The sequence below is a fragment of the Dermochelys coriacea genome, chromosome 10, assembly GCF_009764565.3.
Source record: "Dermochelys coriacea isolate rDerCor1 chromosome 10, rDerCor1.pri.v4, whole genome shotgun sequence".
Lineage (NCBI taxonomy): Eukaryota > Metazoa > Chordata > Testudines > Dermochelyidae > Dermochelys > Dermochelys coriacea.
Genome location: NC_050077.1, coordinates 55170402 through 55194430, shown reverse-complemented (window position 1 = coordinate 55194430; position 24029 = coordinate 55170402). Strand labels below are relative to the sequence as shown.

General features: G+C 41.0%; 1 protein-coding gene and 1 long non-coding RNA gene across 2 annotated transcripts in view; one reads left to right on the top strand and one right to left on the bottom strand.

Annotated features, from left to right (window-relative positions):
* The first annotated feature begins 954 nt into the window (after positions 1–954).
* The window catches only part of KLF13 (Kruppel like factor 13), a 40370-nt gene continuing 17295 nt past the window's right edge, over positions 955–24029 (top strand). The window contains exon 1 of the mRNA XM_038420099.2: positions 955–2051. Coding sequence (XP_038276027.1) covers positions 1511–2051 — 541 coding nt within the window. The 5' untranslated portion in view covers positions 955–1510. The remainder of the gene's footprint in view (positions 2052–24029) is intronic.
* Positions 15267–20079, bottom strand: LOC122456033. The gene is made up of 3 exons (XR_006274643.1): positions 19994–20079; positions 15972–16026; positions 15267–15390 (listed from the first exon to the last, which is right to left on the bottom strand). It is a non-coding gene; the product is annotated as an uncharacterized LOC122456033 (long non-coding RNA).

The following is a 24029-nucleotide window of genomic DNA, read 5'->3' as shown; positions in this document are numbered from 1 at the left end:
GAGATGGGTCTTTTACAGGCACTGGACTACTAGCCCATGAACACACTCTAACAAGAAATAAGAATGACCACAAAATTAACCATTTCAGAATTAAATTCAAACTGACTTCTTTGTGCTTTCCCTCAAATAACTTGTTCACATAAACACATCATACCCACTTATTCATTCACTCACACACTAACATAAGAAAAACAAATAGCCTGAGTAGTTGATAGGGTATTTCTCCTACAGGTTGGGAACAAAAAAAAAAAAAAGTTATTGCCATTTTTGTTTTTAAATAGCCAGAAAAGGTGCTTTTGTCTATAGGGCCTACGTAGGTGACGTTTTAAACAGTGTTTCTTTGTACTTAGTTAAAGCTGGTTTTTGACAGCATAAAAACATCTAGTCCCAAAGAGGAACTCCAGTTTTTTAGCTACATCTTGAGACTCTGTAAAGCTTTCCCTTTTCCTAGGCTAGTTGTCTCGTTCATATTTAGAAAGTTGTTTAATTCCTGCCTTTTAGAAATCAATGCCTATTAAATTGCCTGAACTAATAAAAGGTTAAATATACCATGCCCTGAAGTTGTTAAGGAACTACAGAAGGAACAACATTAGAAAACAATGACGTGGTTAATCATTGCACAATCCGGAAAACTAAAGTTCATGGAGCGTGACAGAGAGAGAGAGAGCGAGAGAGAGCGAGCGAGCAAGCGTGCGCGTTCAGTTCACCAGCCTATTACTTTTCTGTATCGTCTAAAACACCCCAGAATCAATGAGCTTGTTTCTGCAAGGAAGATTTCACAGAAACGAGCCAAAGATTATCTTCAATTTCTGCCTCCTGCTGAGTCATAAAGTAAGAAGAATTTAATTGGCTCCTTGAAATTTGCAATGTGGAGGTTTCTACATAGACGCTTCGATTGGCTTGTGCAACACCTTCCCCGAACCAATCACATTCTTTGTTTCATTTGCCTGCTTTTATTCCATTGCCGACTCCAAGCTCACAGCCACATCTCTGTGTCTGCACGTTGCTGTTTTTTCTCTCTCTCAGTGCAGCAGCAGCAGCTGAAGTCTATGTTCATTGCTAACCTGATCAACCCAGGATGTGGCTTCTCTGTGACATCACACCCAGATGTTTTTCCAGGCCACGCCCCTATGGGGCTCTGAAACACTCAGAGGAGCAATAACGGGGAAAGCTTATTCTACTGTCACAATGCAATGGACGGGTTAGAGAAACTGCATTTTTGTCATTTCATTGCACTCTAGAAGATCAGCGTTAATTCCCACTTAAAGCAACAAGCTGCCAGAGTTAGGATTTGCTCTTTTTTATTTCACTGGACTTTAAATGTCTTTTCTCTTTAGTGACAAGCTGGGTGAAATCTTCACAAACAGAGTGCATTTAGGATAGCTGCTCAGTCAGCCCTCGCTTCTACAAAGGGATCCTAAGAAATAGGAGGGGAAAAAAGTCTGCTTTTATTTTATTTTTTTTTAAAAAGGGAAAACGTGCAATTTTTTTTTAAACACACCTATGAAAAATGGCAACAGCAGCATACGTGGATCATTTTGCAGCCGAGTGCCTTGTTTCTATGTCCAATCGTGCTATTATCCACAGTCCCAAAGGGGATGCAGATCCCCGACCTGATGCAGCAGTACCTCCTCCTCTATCAAATGGAGAAAATAAGCGGGAAGTGAGAGAGACCGGGAAAGACAATGGATCGTCGCTGTTTGTGGTGGCAAGGATTTTAGCAGATCTCAACCAGCACGTCCCAAACTCTGCCACCATTCGAATGGAAAAAACAGAGAGCATCGATCACAGGGAAAAACTAAGTCCGTCTTTTCCTCCTCAGTTTGGGGAGGAAAGTGTCTCCCCAACCAGCAAGCGTGGAGAAGGAAAAGCAGCCACACCTACTAGCCTGGCTGCAGTAAGCGAGCCAAGCCCCAAACAAAGGAGCAGACGGGGAAGGAACCGGGCTGACCCCGAGTCACCCCAGAAAAAGCACAAATGCCACTACGTGGGGTGCGAAAAAGTTTATGGCAAATCTTCCCATCTCAAAGCTCATCTAAGGACCCATACAGGTTAGTTACTAGCTGGCCAAAGATTTATTCATTACAGTTTGTCATAAATGAATAAATAAATAGACCTCCCCTCCCCCAACTTGCATTTGGCCAACATTATGATTTCATCTTTCAGAACTCAAGCCCACAATAAAAGTTTGGGGAATAATAATTCTAGTAGTCATCCATGTGAAGCTAACTTTATCATTTGTATTGCTTTAGTCGTACATATAAGTATTAGAGGTGTATGAGATGGATCCACAGAGCTGTAATTCTCAGCTGCTAGCCCCCTCTCACGTAATTCCTGTTATCCCACCCACTGCTTCTTATGCCTGCATCCCCTCTTACCTACAGCTCCCTACCCTCTTCTTCTGGCACTACCCTGAAATCAGCAGCCCATCACCTCCTATTTAAGCTTCAACACCCACAAATTTAAAATTAAACATTTTAGTGACATCTGAGTCAGTGTGTTTCTTTCAAAGCAGTAGACACTTGAGAGGCCCAGAAGAGAATGGGGAGAGGTTGAGAGAGACATCCAGGGAGTTATTACCTGTGTTTACCCGTCGCCCATACAAGTGTAAGAACAATCTCCAAGGGGCTGTGGTAGCAGGTGGCCACATTCTCAGGTACAAACATCCATTTGAATGCAAACCACCACCTGAGTTTGACCAGTGTTTGAGACTTTCTTAATTTGCTTTCTGTGAACTTTCATACAAGCACTTCTTTTGGCTTGCAAGAATGTACACAGAAAAAGTAAAGTCTTGTGAGTACTCACATGAAAGCGGACACACAGAATTGTGTGCTGGAAGTGTTAACATGGCCATCTTAAAACTTAGCCAAGCCCCACTCCTGGAGAGAAAAAGGTTAGGCCAGCCATTAGGGAGCACCACGTTAGGTGGCCAGCGCTCGCTCGCAGCCTCAGTCGTAGCAAGCACCTTGAGAACAACGCACAGACTAGAGCATGCTTGAATGGGCCATTCTCTGAATAACTTCAAACAACAAACACATTGTAACAATTGTAACAACAAATTGTAACAATTCAAGTCTGGCCACAGATAAATAGCATAAGAAAAAATAAAAACTAAATACTTGGAACAAATTACCAGCCATAATTAGTGCTAGCTTTGGTGTAGACGACATCCCCCCCCTTTCCCCTCTAGTGTGGCACATGGGATGAGAGCCCTTCTGGTTTTAGGGTTTGAGTTCGGTGTGGGGAAGTGGAGAGAGTAATATGGAATTTTAAGTTGCGTGTGGGCAGTGACATATCCCCTGTGCCACATGGCCAGAGGCATGCCGAATCCTTGGTACCGTAACTTGCCTTGCACTGTGTCTTGTCCAGCTTTTGTTTCCTCTGACTGATGCAAAGGGTTTTGCTGCTTGATTTTTGGGGAAAGTCTGTTAACATTGCCCCCTTATGCTTCATCTTTGCTTTCCTTTTAAATGCAAAATAAAGTTGCAAGGTTCCTGAGCTCTCAAACTAACTAGAAACCCAGAGAGGGCGAAGGGGAACGCCTCTCTCTAATGAGGAGAACGAAGGGTTAGCCATGGCTGCCCTCTGGGGAGTAGGGGGTGGAGCGCGTCATTCGGGGCGGGCTGGTGAGCTGGAGTCATTCGGGGACGCTGGTTTTGCTCCAGCTCTCTCTCTCTCTTTTTTTAAAATCTCCGTTTCCTGTAAGTTTACCAGCACTGTAGGTTTTAATTTGTTTTTGTTGTAGCTAGTGGTACTGATAGCGCAAGCGCAAGAGTGCATGCGTGTGAGAGAGTAAGAGGAAAAAAGGGAAGGGACTGGTTTTGTTCTGGGAGTGGCAGGACCCTAGGGGACTAGAGCTTCTTTGTTCAAAGCTTCCCACACAGACAGACACTGGCGACGCAAAAAAACAGTCCTGCCAAGTTTCCCTCATTGGCAACAAGACTGTCTCTGTTTGGATTCAGTTTCAGACAGGTATAAATGTCTCTTGCTCTTGTTATGAAGCATTTTACAACATGTTTCAATGACACACTGAAAATCTTTATTCCCTTCCCTCTCCACCCTTCCCCCCCAAATATCATACAAATTGTGAAAAACCCGAGAATAGCTCACACCAGGCCAGGAGTTCAGCACATAAAACTGGTAGCCATGGCTAGGGGAAGGGTGAACATTCCTTTTTACAATAGGTGTGGAGGGATCAAATGGTTGGAACAGGAGCCTTAGGAGGTCTGAATTCTCCTTTCTGGCTCTAACATGGTCTTAAAGCAACCATGACCAAGTCACATGTGTGCCTCCATTTATCCATCTGTAGATTGGGAGTGGTAGTGCTTACCCACCTCACCAGAATCAGGTGAGGTTTCGTTAATTAAAGTTTGTAATGTATTTTGAGAACCTCCGATGGAAGGTGCTAGAAACAGTTCTCTCAATAGTCACCCCACAATGTGATTATGAAAAATCGTGAACACAGAATGTACAAAGTTCTTTTAAGGAATAGAACTGCTCACACATTTTGTAGCACTGGAATAACTTGTATTCATGTGCAAGCTGAAGGTTAAGAACAGCACTTCAGGTTAGAAGTAGGATATCTGTGATTGCGATGAGACATACATGTATAGCACAGCTTGTGACTTGCTTGAGAAACGTACTCAGCAGTCTGCTACTGTACTCCTAAATTAAGGTTTTTACACTACATTTGAGACACCCAGGGAAGAAGGGGCTAGATGGCTGAGGATCAGTTCAGATGCTGTTGGTCCAAATCCAAGCCAGACTGGTAGAGCCTGAAAGCTGGTACTATCTAATGGGTGTTTAAAGCCGTACAGGAGATCCCTTTTGTGGGCTCTGTCCAGTCTCTAGTGGACTGATGTTCAAAGCAAAAAAAAACAAAAACAACCCCACATAGTTGGCACTAGTTAGCAATTGTAGTCTAGGTGGAAGGAACAAGGATTGAATGACCAATGAGACCAACATGGCCTTCTTTCTTTAGGCCTTGATTGCAGTAGAGAATTGTATCAAAAATAATTCTCCATTAGTGCTTCTACCAATCCAGCCGTACAGGTGAGCCTGCCAGCGTGAGCCCAGTATAGAAAAAGCTCCTTGGGCTTCTGACTTTTTACCACCATGTTAATTAACCACTCCCATGCCTGTGAATGCTATATGATTTATAAACCTGCAAGCTCTAGAGCTAGATTGAAAATGTTTTCAATCCTCCCTCCCCCAAATACACGCCTTCTTTTCATGCCCCTCCACCCCACCTCTAGGTGGATAGCCTGGAGTTCAATATAATCACAGGCCACGGAGTTCTTAAAGTCCTAATGTGTACCAGCAAGCTAGATGCACTGTAAGTGTTTAGATTTCAAGTCCAAACTCAATTCTACAGGGACTCCTGTGGGCCTCATAAGCTGGTAATGAATGATCCACACAGATCTTATACGATGCTCAAGTCTCTATGTCCAAAGTTATATTGATCCCTTTGACCTATTTCCTGGTTTTTTAAACAGTTACCTCTAAAACTATGGAAATTCCTAAACAAAAACTTTAACAAAACATAGGGAAGAGTATACTTGCCAGAGTTATCTTCCCATTCTCCTCTGAAGAAGGACCAACTCCAGCTTTTGTGCTTTGGGGAAGGGAGTGCAATTTGAAAAACCTCTGTGGTTTGAATCCCCATGGGATCAGGATTCAGGAGTGCATAAAGGGAGTCAATCTGGATCCCTCATTGCTGTCTGGACTCTCACTCTCCCCCGTTACTTCCTCTCAGGCAGTATTGCTTTTATTTTTCCATTGCACCTGCATCCTTCTATTGCTGCAAGAAGAGGAGAAGGTGCAGAAGAGGAGTTAATTTAATTAGACTGGCAACTCCCTTCTGCATCACTACCCAGTTCCTTACTGCTTTTGCCCCCTCTGCAGTGTAAGTGGAGAGCAGCATTTAGTAAAAGATGTACGTCTGCTGGAACATGTTGATGTAAGAGGAGATGTGGCTGCCAATATTAATGTAATAAAACTAAGCTCAAAGATTGTGGTCAGCCTCAGTCATTTTATAATAGAAAGCCACACAATTTAAGCATAAAGAGTAACCAGTATAATACAGATAGACACATAAAATAGACACAGTAGGCTAAATGCCCATTTTCCCAGTTACTGGGAAGCACAAAACAGATCTTTGGACCTCAGTAGCTGCTCTGCACTGTTTCAGGCAGTACAAGGCAATCCTTTAGTTTTCTTAACTTGCCTCTTGAGGACTCTCTGTGCTCAGGACAATCTTTGGATGGGATACAGTCACCTTGGCAAAGCATACACCACTCCTCTTTCCACGCACCAGAGTAAGGGCATGTCCACAAGAAAGTGGGTGTGGCCAGAGAGTCCCTGAGCCAAGTTGAGCTCTGGCTGCTGGAATGGCCCCTTGAGGCTGTGGGCAGCTAGGTGTAAGTTAGAGCAGCCTTGGGGCTCAGTTTCTTCTCAGTCCCAGGCTCAGGGAAGTGTAAAGGGAGCTTAAAAGCCAGCTTTTCCTCCCCTCCCCCAGTCCTGCACTGAGCACAGCTCAGCTAGATAAGAGACTTTTTAGCTCACATATTATAACAGCCTTTTTCTATCCAATTAGGTGCCCTTATTCTTTATAGGCTAAACATCTGTTGAATTTGCATAGAAAGAAAAAGTTATTTCACTAATGTCATGAAAATTTAGCAGTGTGCAAAATCTGTTCATTTGCTCTTTGCCACATGGTTAACTATAATGAAAAAAAGTATGCTATTTTACTCAACCTTGTCCTCAAAATCATTGCTTATCCTGGGTGAGCAGAGTTTTGCAATGTTTCTTTGTAAGGCTGTTAAGTGATTAATCGCACTGTTAAATAATAGAATACCATGTATATAAATATTTGTGGATGTTTTCTACATTTTCAAATATATTGGATTTCAATTACAACACAGAACAAAGGGTACAGTGCTCACTTTTTTTTTATTTACAAATATTTGTGCTATAGCAAACAAAACGTTTTATTTTTAAACATAATTCTACATTTGTAATTTCAACTTTCATGATAGAGAGACTGTATTACAGTACTTGTATGAGGTGAATTGAAAAATACTATGTAAAACTTTTGTGCCTACAAGTCCACTCAGTACTACTACTTGTTCAGCCAATCACTAAGACAAACAGCTTTGTTTACATTGGCAGGAGATAATGCTGCCCGCTTCTTGTTTAGAATGTCACCTGAAAGTGAGAACAGGTGTTCCAATGGCACTGTTATAGCCGGCGTCATAAGATATGTGCCAGATACGTTAAAGATTCTTATGTCCCTTCACAGTTCAGCCACCCTTCCAAAGGACATGCGTCCATGCTAATGAGGGTGTCTGCTTGATAATGATCCAAAGCAGTGTAGACTGACACGTTCACTTTCATCATTTGAGTCAGATGCCACCAGCAGAGGGTTGATTTTCTTTTTTGGTGGTTCGGGTTCTGTAGTTTCCACATCAGAGTGCTGCTCTTTTAAGACTTCTGAAAGCATGCTCCACACTTTGTCCCTCTCAGATTTTGGATGGCACTTCAGATTCTTAAACCTTGGGTCAACTGCTGTAGCTATCTTTAGAAATCTCACATTGGTACCTTCTTTGTGTTTTGTCAAATCTGCAGTGAAAGTGTTCTTAAAATGAACAACATGTGCTGGGTCATCATTCAAGACTGCTATAACATGAAATATATAGCAGTATGTGGGTAAAACAGAGCAGGAGACATACTATTCTCCCCCAAGGAATTCAGTCACAAATTTAATTAACACTTTTTTTTTTAAAATAAGCATCATCAGCATGGAAGCCTGATCTCTAGAATGGTTGCCAAAGCATGAAGGGGCATACAAATGTTTAGCATATCTGGCACATAAATACCTTGCAATGTCTGCTACAAAAGTGCAATGGGAATGCCTGTTCTCACTTTCAGATGACATTGTAAATAAGAAGAGGGAAGCATTATCTTCCGTAAATGTAAACAAACTTGTTTGATTGGCTGAACAAGTAGTAGTACTGACTGGACTTGTAGGCTCTGAAGTTTTACAGTTTTGTTTTTGAGTGCAGTTACGTAACCAAAAAAATAAATAAATTACAATTGTAAATTGCAGTTTCACAATAAAGAGATTGCATTACAGTCTTATATGAGGTGAATTGAAAAATACTATTTATTTTGTTTATCATTTTTACAGTGCAAATATATAATACAAATTATAAAGTGAGCGCTCTACATTTTGTATTCTGTTGTAATTGAGATCAATATATTTGAAAATGTAGAAAAACATCCAAAATGTTCAATAAATTTCATTTGGTATTGTATTGTTTAACAGTTAGATTAATTAATTTTTTGAATTAATCACGTGAGTTAACTGCGATTAATCAAAAGCCCTACTTCTTTATAAAAGGGGCTATCTGCATCTATGCACTTTAATTAAGACAATGCTATCTATAATTTGAAAGTCATCTTCCAGAAAATAAGTGGTCAGACTGGTTACTGTGGAGCTTAATGAGCACATACATGGCAGAAGGGTTAGACTGGGAAATTTGAATGAAAGGCTATTGGGGTCCCGTAGAGGTTGAAAAGCAGAGTATTTACATAGAGCATAGATTCTGAGGCTCAGCAGGATGATTTTTTTTGTTGGTTTCAGGTGAGCTTGCTTTATATCCTCATAAGTTGGCTTTGTTTTGCATATATCAGTGCAGACCAGTATGGGAGAAATCCTGGCTCCATTGACCCCCATGTGAGTATGAACAAACTGCTTCACAAGATTAAAGAGAAGTGTGAGCAAAACGTAAATGAAGAAAAGCAGATCAAACTTTGTAGAGCCCAACAGACACCAGAAACTAGTGTTGCTACATCTCTAAAAACCATGGACTTTGTTCAGCCCAGGTTTCCTCTAGCCTCTGCCACTAGAAACCCAGGCAATGACTCCTGAGGGGGGAAAAAAGTCCATGGGGGGGGCGGGAACTACAATGGCCGAAAGTTTTTCCTAACTGTCACTTTACCTGTGAGCAGAGTGGTGGTGGGAGGAAAAGGAGGAGGAAAGGACCAGTTCTTAGTCAAAAGAGGGTGAGCTGAATGAGGTGCAGGAAGTGCTGGGTGCAGGGGAAACACTATCGTCCTCTGACCTGCTTTTGGGCTCCTCTGGACTCCGCATCAGAAGATGTAATGACATGTCCCTCAGACCCTGAGGAGGAGGAAGTTAGTGCCACTGCCTGCTCTTTGCCTGGGCTGACTCCCCTTTAAGGCACAGAAAGAAATAAGTTGCAGTTTGGGTGAATCTGGGTGTGTGTGTGTGTGTGCGCGCACGCCAAGTACAGATCACCCTCCACACACCTGTATTTGTATTCCTCCTTCCCACAGATTAAAGGCAAAACCTACTTCCTGCCACAGACCCCAGGATAAACAAGTGAGAGCAACATTTGTTGTGGTTACAGTAGGAATCAATCGCTTTTCTATGGAAAAGCGTTTTGAATGACCTGCAGAGGATTTTGCTGCCATGATGTAAGCATTTCTCTCTCTCTGTAGGGCTCCGGGAAATATTTGTGTGCGACATGGTTCCTGGATAAACAAAAACTTTGCCAAATCAGAGTTCATTATGAAACAAGTGCATGGAGTTCATTTTTTTTTTCCCAAGGCATTTTTAAACTTTTAAAGCACAAGAGTTGCACTGTGTTATTGTCTGGCTGAACATGATTATGGCACGTCCAAGAGCAGAAACCTGGAACTTGTTTATATAGGACATGTGGTTTCTAGTTCTGTTTTATAGCTTAAGCATGTTCCAACTCCCACCATCCAAATAATCTTGGATCAGCTGTTTGGAAGTCAGATATTGCTGACAAAGCTGAAAACTAGGCCACAGTCCAAATTAAGAACAACCCTTAAAGGGTACTTTTATAGTATTTCACTTTCTAGATTTTTTTTCCTTAGCTAGTTGGCTTTTGTTAGCTAGATTCACATGGGCCATGTAAGATAATTATCTTACTGTATATTGTTAGACAATATGGGTTATTTAAGTGTAGGCACTTTTTCAGGTTGTGCAGACTCAGCTGTTTTCATAGAGCCTCTACTCGGGATAACGGTAAAGTTTTAAAAAGTTCAGCTTGCCATCTTGCAGCTACTATTGGAAAAATGACTTCATGAGTTTGGCTGTGTGTTTTTTCCCCCCCAACCCTAATATAACAACACTTGTTAACCAGGAACATTGGCTAAGTCAAATAGTATTGAAGTGAGCAGATCCTTAAATGACCTCTTGCACAATGCAATGATTTTCTGTCATTGGTTAATGTTTCTGTGACAGTCTCAGAAACTATAATTTTTTTTTAGTGTGATTACTATTTAGAGCTGTAACAGATAGATCAATAAGCTGCCTTAGCTTTATCATAGGCAATACTTCTACCAAGTTACATCACACAACTCGCAAGGCAACATTCAGTCATGAATTATGCCAGCTTCTGCAGGTGGGTCCCTTGAAATGAAAGATCTGCAAAGGGGGAGAAGCATTGCTGCAACCTCCCAGGCTGCCATGGGCCTGTAGGCAGCCAGAGTCTGAGGTGGGAGGGGTGTACTGATTAGTCACGTAGCTGGACAGCCTACACCAGCTCCAACTTTGAAGATGCTCTCTACTGAGGAAAGGTAGTGGTGCAAACGCTAGTTGCCCCGTTCCAGGGTTTAATCTAGACGATGTGCAACAGCTGACTGGGGTGAATTGAGCCTCTCTAGCTAAACATCTGTCAGTGTTTGCATTAGAGGGATTTAGAATAGAGTCAGTTGACTAGGATTGGAACTTGGCCTGCAAGCTATTAGTCCCTATTCAAATGTTTCTTGCAACAGTTCATTTGAGTATCAAGCTCTTTATTAATTTGAGTGCACAAAAGTTTATTTGGTATTTTTTGTGCATGTGCAGAGCCACTCTATAAATTAGGGCTTGAAGCTTCCAGTTTACACTTGTAAAAAGAATGCAGTACAAACACCTATGTACTGTGTTGTTTTGCATGGATTGTAAGGCATTGCTGTAATAAATAAATATGGAGATACTACTAAACTTCCATGGTTGTATTCATTCAGTACATAATCATGGGATTTTTTTTTTTTTAAAAATGCATACATATGTAACTTTAACACTAGCAGATAAGCTACCAGTGTGCAGGTAAGACAAGACAGCATGGGTAGTATTTGAACAGGTTTTCCTTGGCTTTTTTGTTTTGTTCTGGTCATTGATACACTTTCCCAGGCCAACAACATTATTACCTATTGCAAGGAATTGCACGCAGCTTTCTTCTGAACACACTTCTAATGGAGGACTGAGAGACAGTCTAGTCAATGGAAATTTCCACTCAGTTGATATACATCTACATGAACAGTGCCAAAGTTAACACTTTGTATATACACCCTGGATTTTGTTATACAATAAAATTAGCAAAGTGTGGGTTTTAAACTCTTATAAACCAGCCGGAACAAAAAATTATTTTCACTAGTTCACATGATGGCACATCTACTAACCAGGATTGCTATCCCTGCCCAGGTTCATTTTCCTATCTACTCTTGAAGTTTTCAGGAAAAAAAAAAGTATGAAGACCCTTTTTCCCCAGCAGAAAAAACTGCCCCCAGTTTTATCATTCACAGCAACAACACAAAAGCTTCTGCTCATTCTCAGTCTGACAACCAACATTGGAAATTTTAGCCCAAAAGGTAAAATTCAAACAAAGTTTTAAGCAACTGAAAATAGGATTGGTTGGCAATCAGAACTATCGTGGTCTCTAAATGAGATATCTAGAGTAATTATAAAAGCCAAGGAATAGATAACTAACTCTCTATTAAGAAAGTGCAGTGAGTCGGTTAAAATAATGGATTCAGTTTCACTTTTACACACCAAGGTATGATTATCTCTGGCCTTTCATACCCCTGCCTTCAATGAAGTTCTGTCCATTACTATGTCTGATAAGGAAACATGCAGCTTTATTTTTAAAAACACAGAATTGTGTGTTTCATTTGGAGAGAAACCACTTCCCCTCCTCACCACCTGTGTGTTTAACAAGCATGGCATCAATAACATGTACCAAAAAAACCCACGCCCTTTTGTACAGTTTGTTTGAACATTTATAGTGCTCTCTCTCTCCCCCACCCTGTTTTATGCTGAACAGGGAGTTGAGCTTGTTGATGCTTGATGGTTTAAGTCAATATTTCTCAAAGTATGGGACATGCCCCGTGTGGGCAGAGGGCATTGAGGATTAGCTGGAAGTGGCATGGACAAAGTTCTTAGTAATTCCACAGAGCAGATGTTATGGTTGCAAAAAAAAACCAAAACAAAACAAAAAAACCCCCCACACTTCAGAACGTGAATGCAGTGTGACTGATGCAGCATCTGCCTGAATTTGCCAAGAACCTGAAACAGTAGCTTTAAGGTGTGATCCTAATCCATTCATTACAGTGGGTGCTCTCAGAGATCAGTGGTGATACTTTAAACAAAAAAAATTGCTAACTATTCTATTTTACTGCTCATCAAAGTACACAAGCAAAGAAGTATATACCCAGTGAGGTGTTTGGGAAGAAATGCCTGATACGTATATATTAAGGTGGGAAAAGCTTTAACTACACATCAGGGAGTGATGGTGTGTGAGAGAATGCAAATGGTCTCACTTTCCTGGGGGGAAGCTCAGATTTCAAAAATTTGGGAAACTGATTTAAATTGATCCCTGAAGAGTCATGCAGAATGTAACAGCTTTTCAAAGTAACTTCTAATCCCCTGTGTTTGTTATAAGTCATGATGAGATAAAGTGGTGTTGTAAGTACTATAACCTCAGCTTCTACCTCCAAATACATGTCTTATAGCTACAGTCTAGCCTCTGTTTCATGGCATGGATGGTCTCTAGCTCTAAAGTTCCATTCCTAACACTCTTCGTTGTTTCTCCAAACTTTGTAGATGTTCAGACACCTGCTTTTCATTCTGATCCATCTCTATGATCGGTCGGAGTTCTGTAACTCTCAAATGCAAAGACACAGAAGCTACCAGAGTTTGGATGTTTAAATCTAAACAAATCAGGTTTGAAACAATACTTTATTACTAGAAAATGCCAAGGAAGCAAGCACCAGGACAGTTTCTTATACTTTCTCTTACAGCCAGCCATGGAAGGCCTATAGAAATACAGATTTCCCCTAACAGGATCTGTAGCTAGACAGTATAGGAACTCAACATTCATTAACTCCAATAAGGATTATATTTCACACATTTGCTAATATCTCTTTTGCACAAGCTTCCAGAGAGCACAGTAGGTCAGAAGTGAAGCAGTTTCTAATTTAGTGCAATAATTAACCTCTCCTATCCCCCCTTACCAACCTACTTTACTTTTTTCCTTTTCTTCCTACTTGGAATGAATTTTATAAAATAGTAGTGACTGCTGCATGCTGAAATATGGAACACGGGGCCAGTTCTGCTCCCAGTTATACCAATGTAAATGCAGAGTAATTCTTTTAGCTTCAGGGAAATTATTTTGGATTTATGCCTGCGTAAGTGTAGAATATATAATCAGTATCTCTATGTTGTTTTTATTCTGTTTCCCCATCTTTAACATCTTTAGCACCATTTCCGGTCATTGTATTACCAGTTCTAGTGGGATGGGGTTTGCGCGCACGCATAGGAGGTGGCCATGGCATTCTTGGAACCCAAGAATGATACATGAGGACTATTTGTGCTACATTTCATCTAGGGATTGCCACAGTGTTTACCAGCCTTTGGATCAGGGGAACACACTTCAGGTTCAGGCCAGGGGGTTTTCTTTGTTTTAAAACCCCTTTTGCTGATCTTTGAGGCAATATTAAACAGCTTTAAAAGGCATGCCTATGCCCCATCTTAGACTTAACTTGGCAGCTGCTGCTGACTGGAATTCAGGAGAAGAAATCTAATATTCAGGGACCAATTTTAATAGATAGGCATTATCAGAGGCTTTCAAGAAAAAGGATGATCAAACAGGCTACACTGGCCTCTCTGCTGCATGCACCTTAATAGGCAAGCTTACACAGGAAATTGCCACAAATGGTTTAGCATGAACCTCTTGGCAGCCTTGGAAACTGCCCTCATACATTTGGACTATGTACAGATGAAGAACATTTGGGAGTGAGATTGCCAGATGCTGTATTGTCTCACTGTAGTAATTTGCAGAGCGTACAGATACAGCCCTATTGAGAAATTGGTTTTAAGTACTGCTTATCAAAATACAGATGTTCAGAAGCAGTATCTTCAAAGCAAAATGTAAAGCTTTCAAAAGCAGGACAAACACGTTGGTCCAGATCCTCAAAATAAATTTAGCACCCCCCCCTTCCCTCTGAGGATCTGGGCTGCTGTTTTGCTGCTTAAGGTTAGTTGAGAGTATGAGGTTGACTGAACCTTTTATTACAGCGACTAGACCTAGCAAATGTGTGGTTTCAGGTTGAGTGTAAGCTCTCACCTGATGCATACAACAAGGTCTAGTCAGGGAAGGGCAAATCAAATTTAGACTTTAACATAACCATTTGTCAGTTAAAAACCATATAATAAACTGGCCCATTATCTCTGCCTACAGAATTTTTAAAGCTGCACTGCCTCCACGGAAAACAACTTCACTGACCTTATCAAAGGACAATCATCTAACAATGTACTATTTTAAACCTGTGTCTGGTCTGTCAGTATTTCCTTCCCTCTTCCCCCCCCACCTCCATTTAAAACAAGATTGTTTACCCTAAATGGCTATTGTTAATTAAGTTCTTAAGGGTTTCAGAAGATGACTGATAAGTCCAGCTTATCGTTTCAAAGAAATAAATACTTCTTTGTATTGTTGATAGGGTAAAGGAATAACTGATTTCCCCACCTCTCAGACTCGTAAGCTTTGACCAAAAGTGTAGGAGAAGGGCCAAATCCTGCTCACCTCTCCTCCAACGATTTTCTGTCCTTATCCTTTTTACTCACCAAACACAAGTCAAGGATATAGGGTCATCTCTTACTAAGCCTTGTCCCATGTGAAAGCAGCACAATTGCACAAGGCCATTTGATCACTTAATAGCTGGTTTGTTGATTGGGTTTAACAAGTCTAGGCAAGACTTTATTTGTAGTAGAATATTCTGCATACCTAAAGGCCAAAGAAAATTCGTAATAGTGTTGTGAGCTACCTTTATTTGGAGTCGTAGTACAAATTGCTTGCTTGGATATCTGGATAAGCGTTTCAGCTAATTCATTTGTCGCAGCATGGTAAGGAGCGAATATGACATGTTTGTCAAAAGAAATAGTATCAAACAATTGACATTTTTTGGATGTGAATTGCGTTCTGTTGTCACTTGTAATGGAAGCTGGGCAACACATCATTTCTTGTCTTCTTAGTTGTAGAGCTGCTGTAACAGTCTCAGTGGAATCCATGTTCTCAGCTGCAAGCCAATAAATCTGAAATCCTATGGTATTCGCCTCATGAGGTGTTGGTTGTGATTTATGCATTTACCTGCTTGTTGCTTATTTTCTGGGGCTGCTCTAATCTATACCAGAGGATGAATTATATCCTTTCTGCAGGTCATTTGAGCTATCCTATAGAATTCCATAACAGGGATGTAACTGTCTATTGAAAAATAGTATATAAAAATAGGATATTAAAAAAGTTAATAGAAAAGCATGCTTTATTACATTTTACTGGACTTTTCCATGAGAAGATTTCCTCGAAGACGAAGTTTTTCTACAATAAAAGCGTACATTTTGCAGAGTATTTCACCAAAACCCTTTCCCTCTGTACATGCAAATTGTGGTAAATCTATTTCAGTGTAGCCAGACAGCAGGTGCACAATATCAAAAGGAGAGAAAGGAATCACAATTCTCCTCTCCCCCACTTAAAAGGGCAGGCTTAACACAGGTTTGTTAAATTGAGATACTATACTAGTGCACAAGGTAAGTTTGTCCCAGGCCCTAGTAATTTAAGCTTTGACAAGTAATAAGGACCTTCCTACTGTTGTTTGCCTACCTGTTACAGCAGCACTCATCATGGCAGCTATAGCATCACATGACATGCATGCTGCCTATGGAACACAGAACCTCTGTTAAGGAATCATCCATATATAAAAATTCACAAACACTAGCAGTTTATACAGGGTTTTTAGAGAAAGGTCCACTGCAGCTTTTTAGTTTGATTTCCCTTTCATTTATTAGCCACATTTTGCCATCAAGCTGGTATGGTATTTCGTTTTTGGTGGGCGTTTTAAAACCCCCCCACATTTCTAACTTTTAAAAATAGACATTAAAAAACTGTAAGGAGTTGTAACAGGGAATGCAAGGGAAAGCAGGGATTGATAAGGAAGTTACCCATTGCTGTCTTTGTACATTGCTTTGTTAGAGAAGTGAGCTGTAGCTCACGAAAGCTTATGCTCTAATAAATTTGTTAGTCTCTAAGGTGCCACAAGTACTCCTTTTCTTTTTGCGAATACAGACTAACGCGGCTGCTACTCTGAAAGATGGCACAGATTCTGTTTTTAATAATAAAACTAAAATAAGCTAAATACTTATAAAAGTTTTAATAGTTGAAAAAAGCAGCACAACGCAACTGTAAGAATGTGGTCAGTCTATTCACAAGTAAATTGGGCTGTTTTCTGACTTACTGAAATCAGATTTGGATTTAGGTATCTCTAATATGGCTTTATTGTATCCAAGATCTAAAGGAATTTCATAGCAAAAATGTTTCATATGTATGTTTTATAACAGTGAGTGTAATTAACCATTGGACCAAATAAAAGTTTACCAAGCGTCATGGCAGTTTCTCCATCACTGAGAATTTTTAAGTCAAGAATCTATGTTTCACTAAATGACATGCTCTAGGAATTATTTTGAGGAAGTTCTATGGCCTGTGTTATACAGGATGACAGACTAGATGAGCTCAATGGTTCCTTCTGGCCCAAGAATATGATCAAGATTTAAAAAAAAAGCTGGGGGTACCCCAAATCATTAGCCTATCTTGAGATATTGGAAAGGGTCCAGATTTTCAGAAAAGGAAATCAGGCCCACTTTAAGGTGTCACGAGTGACAAAAAATTGAGACACCCAAAATCAATTTTTTTTTTAAAGTAACAAATTTATCTGTCTGTATGTGAAGATATACAATTTCAGTGAGGCCATGCCTATGAAAGACTGAAAAACAATCAAGATGAGTAAACAGTAGTACATAGCTTCTTTACTCTTTCTTCGCCTGTAGTAAAAAGGTGGGAAGTCTTGCACACATGAACTGACTTACATTAGACAGTTGTCCCACTAATGTGGAAAAAGCTTGCCCTAATTAAGTGACCACATGTAGGTTTATGATGGGGACTGGTAGGGGTTGAATGCTGAACTGCAAATATTGCTTTTCTAAAAGTTTACTCATTTTAAAAAGGGAGGATCATGGAATAGAACTCAAAGTATTTCACAGTCTCTTTACTAGAAAAATGCATATCGTGGATTATAATGGCAAGTGAGGCTTGAAAATCTGGGCAGAAGCTTTTATAAAGTGAATATGACAGGTTTATATACACATTAAAAGGCAACTGCACTCCATCAGGCAGTCAGAACATAGATCTACTGTTTGATTATCAGCCCATAAAACTACTTCTCAGAGCCTACCATTCACAGTAGCTGGATCCTGTGTTTTCATTGGCTGAGGCTGCTCATAAACTGCTTAAGTACCCCCAATGGCTCATGCACAGCCATCCATCAGAATAAAAATAAATCCCCACCTCTCTCACCCTCACATAAGGGTTAAACTCATAGTATCAGATTGTGTCACTCTGCTATAACGCATCTTCTGTGATCCTAAATCCTAAAGTCACAAGCCTTGGCCATGCCGTGCCACTGTGGGCTTACTGATTAAACACTAAAGTTCACACAAATTTGCAGTTGCTGCCAGGAACCATTTTATTGGCTTGGCTCATTTTAAACTAGGGTGACCAGATGTCCCAATTTTATAGGGACAGTTCCAATTTTTGGGTCTTTTTCTTATATAGGCTCCTATTACCCCGCTGTCCCGATTTTTCACACTTGCTCTCTGGTCACCCTATTGTAAACAGACCCCACAGCCAATCTTGTGAGGTGTTCCTGTAATGTAATGTGTATCCTCAACACCCACTGAAGTCATTGAATGTGAATTTCAGTGGAGGCAAAGGGTGCTCAGGATCTTGCAGGGCTGGGCACCAAAGCATAAAAATCACAGGTCCAAGTCCTAGGTGAAGCACCTGTTACTCTGTCAGCCTGTATAATGGAGCATTCATCTCTTTAAAGCCTTAATAAATTTAAAGTCTTGTTCTCAATGAGCATGTTATATTAAAAATTAACAGGATGAATGATAAAAATGGATTCATTAGTATGCCCATAGAGAAGAGACTGATTTATGGAGGTCAGATGATTTATTCTTTGCAATAATTCAGGCAGTTGCCAGATATCAGTGACAGTGTTCATAGAGAGGTGGAGTACCAGTTGTTGCTGTAGTTCTGAGGACTTCAGCTAGGGGCTCTGATCAGCCCTCCAAGCACTTCTCTAAGATCTCATGTCTTGTGATTCTTAACTTATTACCTCAGCACACCTCTCCAGTCCCCTTTGTTTCAACAGACAACTATGATGTATTCCACACTGGACTAGAAACATGCAAAATTTATACTTTGCAAAGAAATCTTTGGAGACACTTTTGCTAGGATATTTCCAAAGAAGAAATAAGCTACTCACCAATTTACATGAATTAAACAAAGTCCACCACAAATATTTAGCAATCTACACCCTAGAGCAACAATGGACGGGGGGGGGGGGGGTGGCAATGAAGGAAGGCCTAGAGGGATAAATCTTCAGAGCCCAGGTAGACTACTAACAAATGCCTAATGTACTCTCTGCTGGGACTGTTTGAGTTCACGGAACAGGCTGGCTCCTACCGAATAACTCTGAGATGGTAGAAGAATGATCTGGACAACAGTGCATAATGGAAACCTTGTGCTTCTGCTACAGGTTTCCCCTCTAGATTCATTTTATTCAGTTGTGGCTGCTGCAGGGAGGATTTTCTCCTCCTGGTGCATGAAGCAGCAAGGCCACCATGAGTAGGGGGAGTTGCCTTTCTTGGCTTCAGTTTCTGTTGACAGAAGGTTTTCATTAATCACCATATTTACTCTGCTGCTAGGTGAGCCTCATCATCATCCCATGGCTGACTCACATGTTGACATTAGTTAGGTGCTTGTGGCAAGAGTAACATGAAGCAACAAGTTACAAAATAAGGCCCCAATCCTACAATTTACCCCTGCATCCACGAGGCTCCCCTTTGACATCAGTGGGCTCAGGAGTCTGCCTGAGTAAACCCAACTGCAGGATCAGGACCTATATTATCTTCTACATTTAATGTTTAAGTGAGGTCAGTTTGTGGAATAACTAGGGAAAATGAGTCCAGCATTTCTAAGGCACCCATCACCATGGCCCTCGTCACTTTACAAGGCTTGAATTGAATAATTAATATTGCTCAACCAGAGAGAAAAAAAAATCCAATACATCCTGCTTCATGCTAGCCACAGGGTGGAACCCTGTCAGGCAGTTCTGGGAATTAGCTCCATGCGGTTCAGTGCCCCTTCACTTCTCCCATTACACCCTCTTCCCACTCACAGTCACAGTCTGACAGCTTTGTGACTCAGCCCTTCAGCCAGGGAATGGGTGATGCCCCCCTTCCCGGGCAGTCTTTCCAAGTCTTCCTGAACGAGCAGCATCAGGCAGTCCTCACACCCGCTGCCCTATGCCATGCCCATAGAGACGGAGACAGTCTTCCTACTCACTGCCTGAAGCAATGCCACTCTGCAGCGGAGGGCAGGGAAACCCAGGCCTGCCCTTGATAGCTTGAAGTCTGCAGTTACATCCCCCTTACTACTCTCTCTTGCTCGCTCCTGGATTAACTCCCCCTATGCCTCTCCAAGATTTTTATTCTCCAGCCTTCCTAACCAGACCCCACTTTCTTAGGTAAACCCTTCCTCACAAGTTCTTCTCTCCCTTGCCTTACCTCAGGAAGAGACTACAAACTTCTTTCTTACTACCTACTGTTTCCAGCCTCTTGGCTTTATAGAAGCCCTGCCTGTTCCCTCACAGGTGAGCTTCCTTCTAATGAACTGCTTCCTCACAGCCTAAATCTCCTCCATTTGCAGCTTAATTGTCTGATTGGGCCCACCTGGCCTAATTCCACTCCTTCAGCGCTAGTGCGGGGATACTGCCATAGGCCAGGCTTCTCAGACATGGGTTCTCACGCTGGGGGTTCTCAAATTGGGGATTGTGGCCCCTCAGGCAGTTGTAAGATGGTTCTAGGGGGGTCAGAAACTGTCAGTTCCATGTGGCTGACAGCCCTTATCCCACATTAAATTACTGCCCCCCTTTTTAATGTATGGGGGGGGGGGTCACACACGGAGGCTTGCTACGTGAAAAGGATCACTCATACAAAAAAGTTTGAAACCCACTGTGCTAAAGGCAAGGTGCTTTGTATAACAGGTGTGGGGGAGAATGTTCTAGCTCAACAAACTATTGGCTTGATGAAGGAATTACTGGGTCAAATTCTACAGCAGGGTTATGCAAGAGGTCAGATCTGACTATTACCATTTCCTAACTCTTGACTTTCCAACCTCAATGTTCTCTTAAGGTAGGATTTTGGGTAGGGGGAAAAATCCTTTTGCTTTGTCATTCAGGAAACCCCAGCTCATATTCACAGGCTATATTTTTTAAAAGGATTCATCTCTCTGTGTCATTCACACTGATTGTTTTAAAAAAAAAATCTGTCCTCTTTCTTTCACCTTGACATTGCCATTAAACTGTTAATTGAAATAAAATAATTGATGGGGACCTCTCCAAAACCCCAGAGTCTGATATTTCAAAGTGGTTTGGAAGATGATGGAAAGCTGAATGACACCCCTCTCCTCCAAGCACACAGTCTGGATTTAGCACTTCCCCAGCTTAGCATAAAGCAATTTAATTATCTTGACTATAAATGCAAAAGTCAAAGTGTTAGATATTGATTCCCCTCCCTGGAATAAGCTATAAGAGAGAAGTCAAGTGGAAAATTCTCTTGTTTTAAGGCAGTGGAGTTTCCACTGCTCTATTTTCTCCTGGGGGTGGAGGGCAGAGTGGGGAAGAGAGGGCTTTGTGGCCCATGGAATAGGGAAGGGAATTGGTGCTCCAAATAGATCAAGATCTGGTGGGAATTCCCATCATTACTAAGTAGAAATTACATGCTTGGTAATCACGAGAACATAACGCTGAGATGAAACCCATCATATAGCATGATACAGAATTTGCTGTTAGATTGCATTGTTTTAGAATAAGAGTTCCTTGGGACTGGGACCACGTCGTCTTCTGTTTTGTAAGGTGCCGAGTACATTGTTGGTGCCCAGTCAAACAGCAGCATAATTCACTGATCAATTCCAGAAGCAAAGGGGCTAAAGACTGCCATTATAATAAAGATATATTCCTGGGGTCAAAGGCTCATTGGCTCAACAAGGAAGCACAATATATTCATGGCCTATGCAGAAGTGCAGACCAGAACAGACCCCGTATACATCATTAGATAAGGTGCAGAGTATGCTCTCACTACCGTCATTCATTCATTCATACTTGCATTCACTTAGGTTCCAAAATAGCCACATCTCTATTTGCATGAGTTGGGGCTCTTTGATAGCATTTGTTCTACCTAGAAAACTCCAGTTTTGCTAGCGAATGAGAACGTCAAACAGGAGTGGAAATGGCTGTTAAATCCTTTCATACAGAGTATTATGTTGTCATCTTGCTGGTTTTTCTACTCCAATAGGTTTTACTGGTGCATCAAATTGAGCTGCCAGATGTACACTCCCTCCTTACCTAAATGGTGGACATATGGCATGGGGATGATTTTTCTGAATAATTACTACAAGAGCAGCTTTGGTTCAATCCTTTAACCCTACTGCATTCAGGGTATCTTAGCTAAGGAGCATTCAGCTGCCTCTTCCCTTTTTAGTTAGGCTAGTGCTTTTCAAAAACGTATTTTGTTGCCCAAATATTTATTACACTGCTTCAGACTTTACTTCTCGCCACAAACACACCCATATCATTCCTCATTTCCTTCTTGCCCTAGGCCTCAGATGATTACTTTTCCCGGATACTAAAGCCTTGTGCGTATTCACCCTGAAAATTTTGGATCTGATTGCATTTTCCATAAAAATCTGGATATACACACATAGGCTCACTAAATAAAAACAGGCACTACTTATGTGCTGCTCTCGTCACTGCTTTACAGTATCCTGTCGTGCTCTGACGAACTTGCTTTTTGTAGTGACAGGTTCAAAAGAGGAAGGAAGAGGCAAGACAGAGGGTGGGGTGTGAAGGAAGACAAAGCAAACTCTTCTTTAGGATGATTTTTAGAAGCCTGGAATTGACTAGCATCGATTGTAAAAGCTTTAGTTTTGTGATACAAGGCGGGTGTGGTAATATTTTTTATTAGACCAACTGTTGTTGGTGCAAGAGCCAGAGCTCTTCTTCAGGTCTGGGAAAGGTACTCCAAGCATCACATCTAAATTCAAGATTTTTAGCATAAGGAGTTACCACATATTCTAAGGGACCAGTCAAGATAGAGTAGCCCGTTAACACCTCTGCAGTCAGGGGAAAAAAAGACGAGGTTAGTGGCTTACAGATTGTTGTAAATCCATAAATCCATAAATCCAGTGTCTGTTCAGTCCATGATTTAGAGTGTCTAGCAGAGTTATGAAGTTAAGCTCCCAGGCTCATCTTTTGAAAGCATTGTGCAGGTTTCCTTGAAGATGAGGACTAATAGGCCAGAAACAGAGTGATCGCTTTGTGAAAAGTGTTCATCCACAGGTGATAGGAAATAAGACAAAAAACACCATGTGTGTACACACTCTCCTTACCTGATTAAAGTTTTGAGATGGCAGGCATGATGCTTCATGGTACAAATGCACAACAACAAAAAAACAACAAACACCTGTAGCTACAGCAGCACCAACCTTTCAATATCTAGTTCTGGTAAGCAACTGAAACCAATTAATCCCCCTAAAGACTGTGGATCATCTTTTTATTAATTTTCAACTTATTGAAAAGGAGTCAAGTTTCACAACCACCAACCAGGATATATCAATGTTTGGATTACTTCTAGTGAAGCTCAATGGAGAGATTGTAAAGTACATGTAGTTAGAGAGAAGAGACAATTACTGCTCTGTAATTGTGTGTCTGTGTGAAATAGTGTTTGAATCATATTAATCCATACGAGTCAGGTGAAGATATTTAGAACGTTTCGTTTGGAGATTTTACTTAATGCCGTTGGCATAGCAGTTTGATTACTGAGATTGCCACATAGGCTTTGCCATACCAGATCAGATCAGTGGAATAGCATGTTTGGTGTTTTGTCTCTGGAAGAGGTCTATGCCTATTCTGGAGAAAGGAGAAACCTCTCAGTGATGCACATGACCAGTGTGAAGTGCTGGGGAGTGCCAGGAAGTTTCTTTCTTGTACCCTGTCCAAATTGGCTGATGCCCTGAAGTTTAAGGTTTTATAGCTCCTTTGGAGGATGAGGCCCCAAGAATGTATGATCATTTATTTGCATGCTAGTAAGGACTAGAGACTAACAGGGATTTATGCAAGTTTTATTTTAAAGAAATCTGTGTGCTAGACATCATTATACATTTAACAAAGATACTCAGCTTTAATTTTACTTGTTGTCCAAAATGTCTATGGGAAAAGCACTAGTTTATACAGTACTAAGGACTAATGGCCTGAAGAATTTATCTTCAATATACAAATCACATATGTATTTATTAAGGACAAAAATGCAGCTGGAAGTAGTGAATGCATTTGGGTAATGTATGGAAGCTAACAGACAATTTCTTAACAGCCCTCAGAAAATGAAGTTCTGTTTTATTTTGCCCCCATTTACTCTCCTGCCCCTCCCCCCACAATAGCTTTTTTACAGACAGGTCTGACCAGAAGTTTAGCTTGCTTAGGAGCTCTTGTGTCTTGATATTTGTGTCCCCTGCAGCCTCTGTACTTCAGAACTGTTAGCGTTTTGT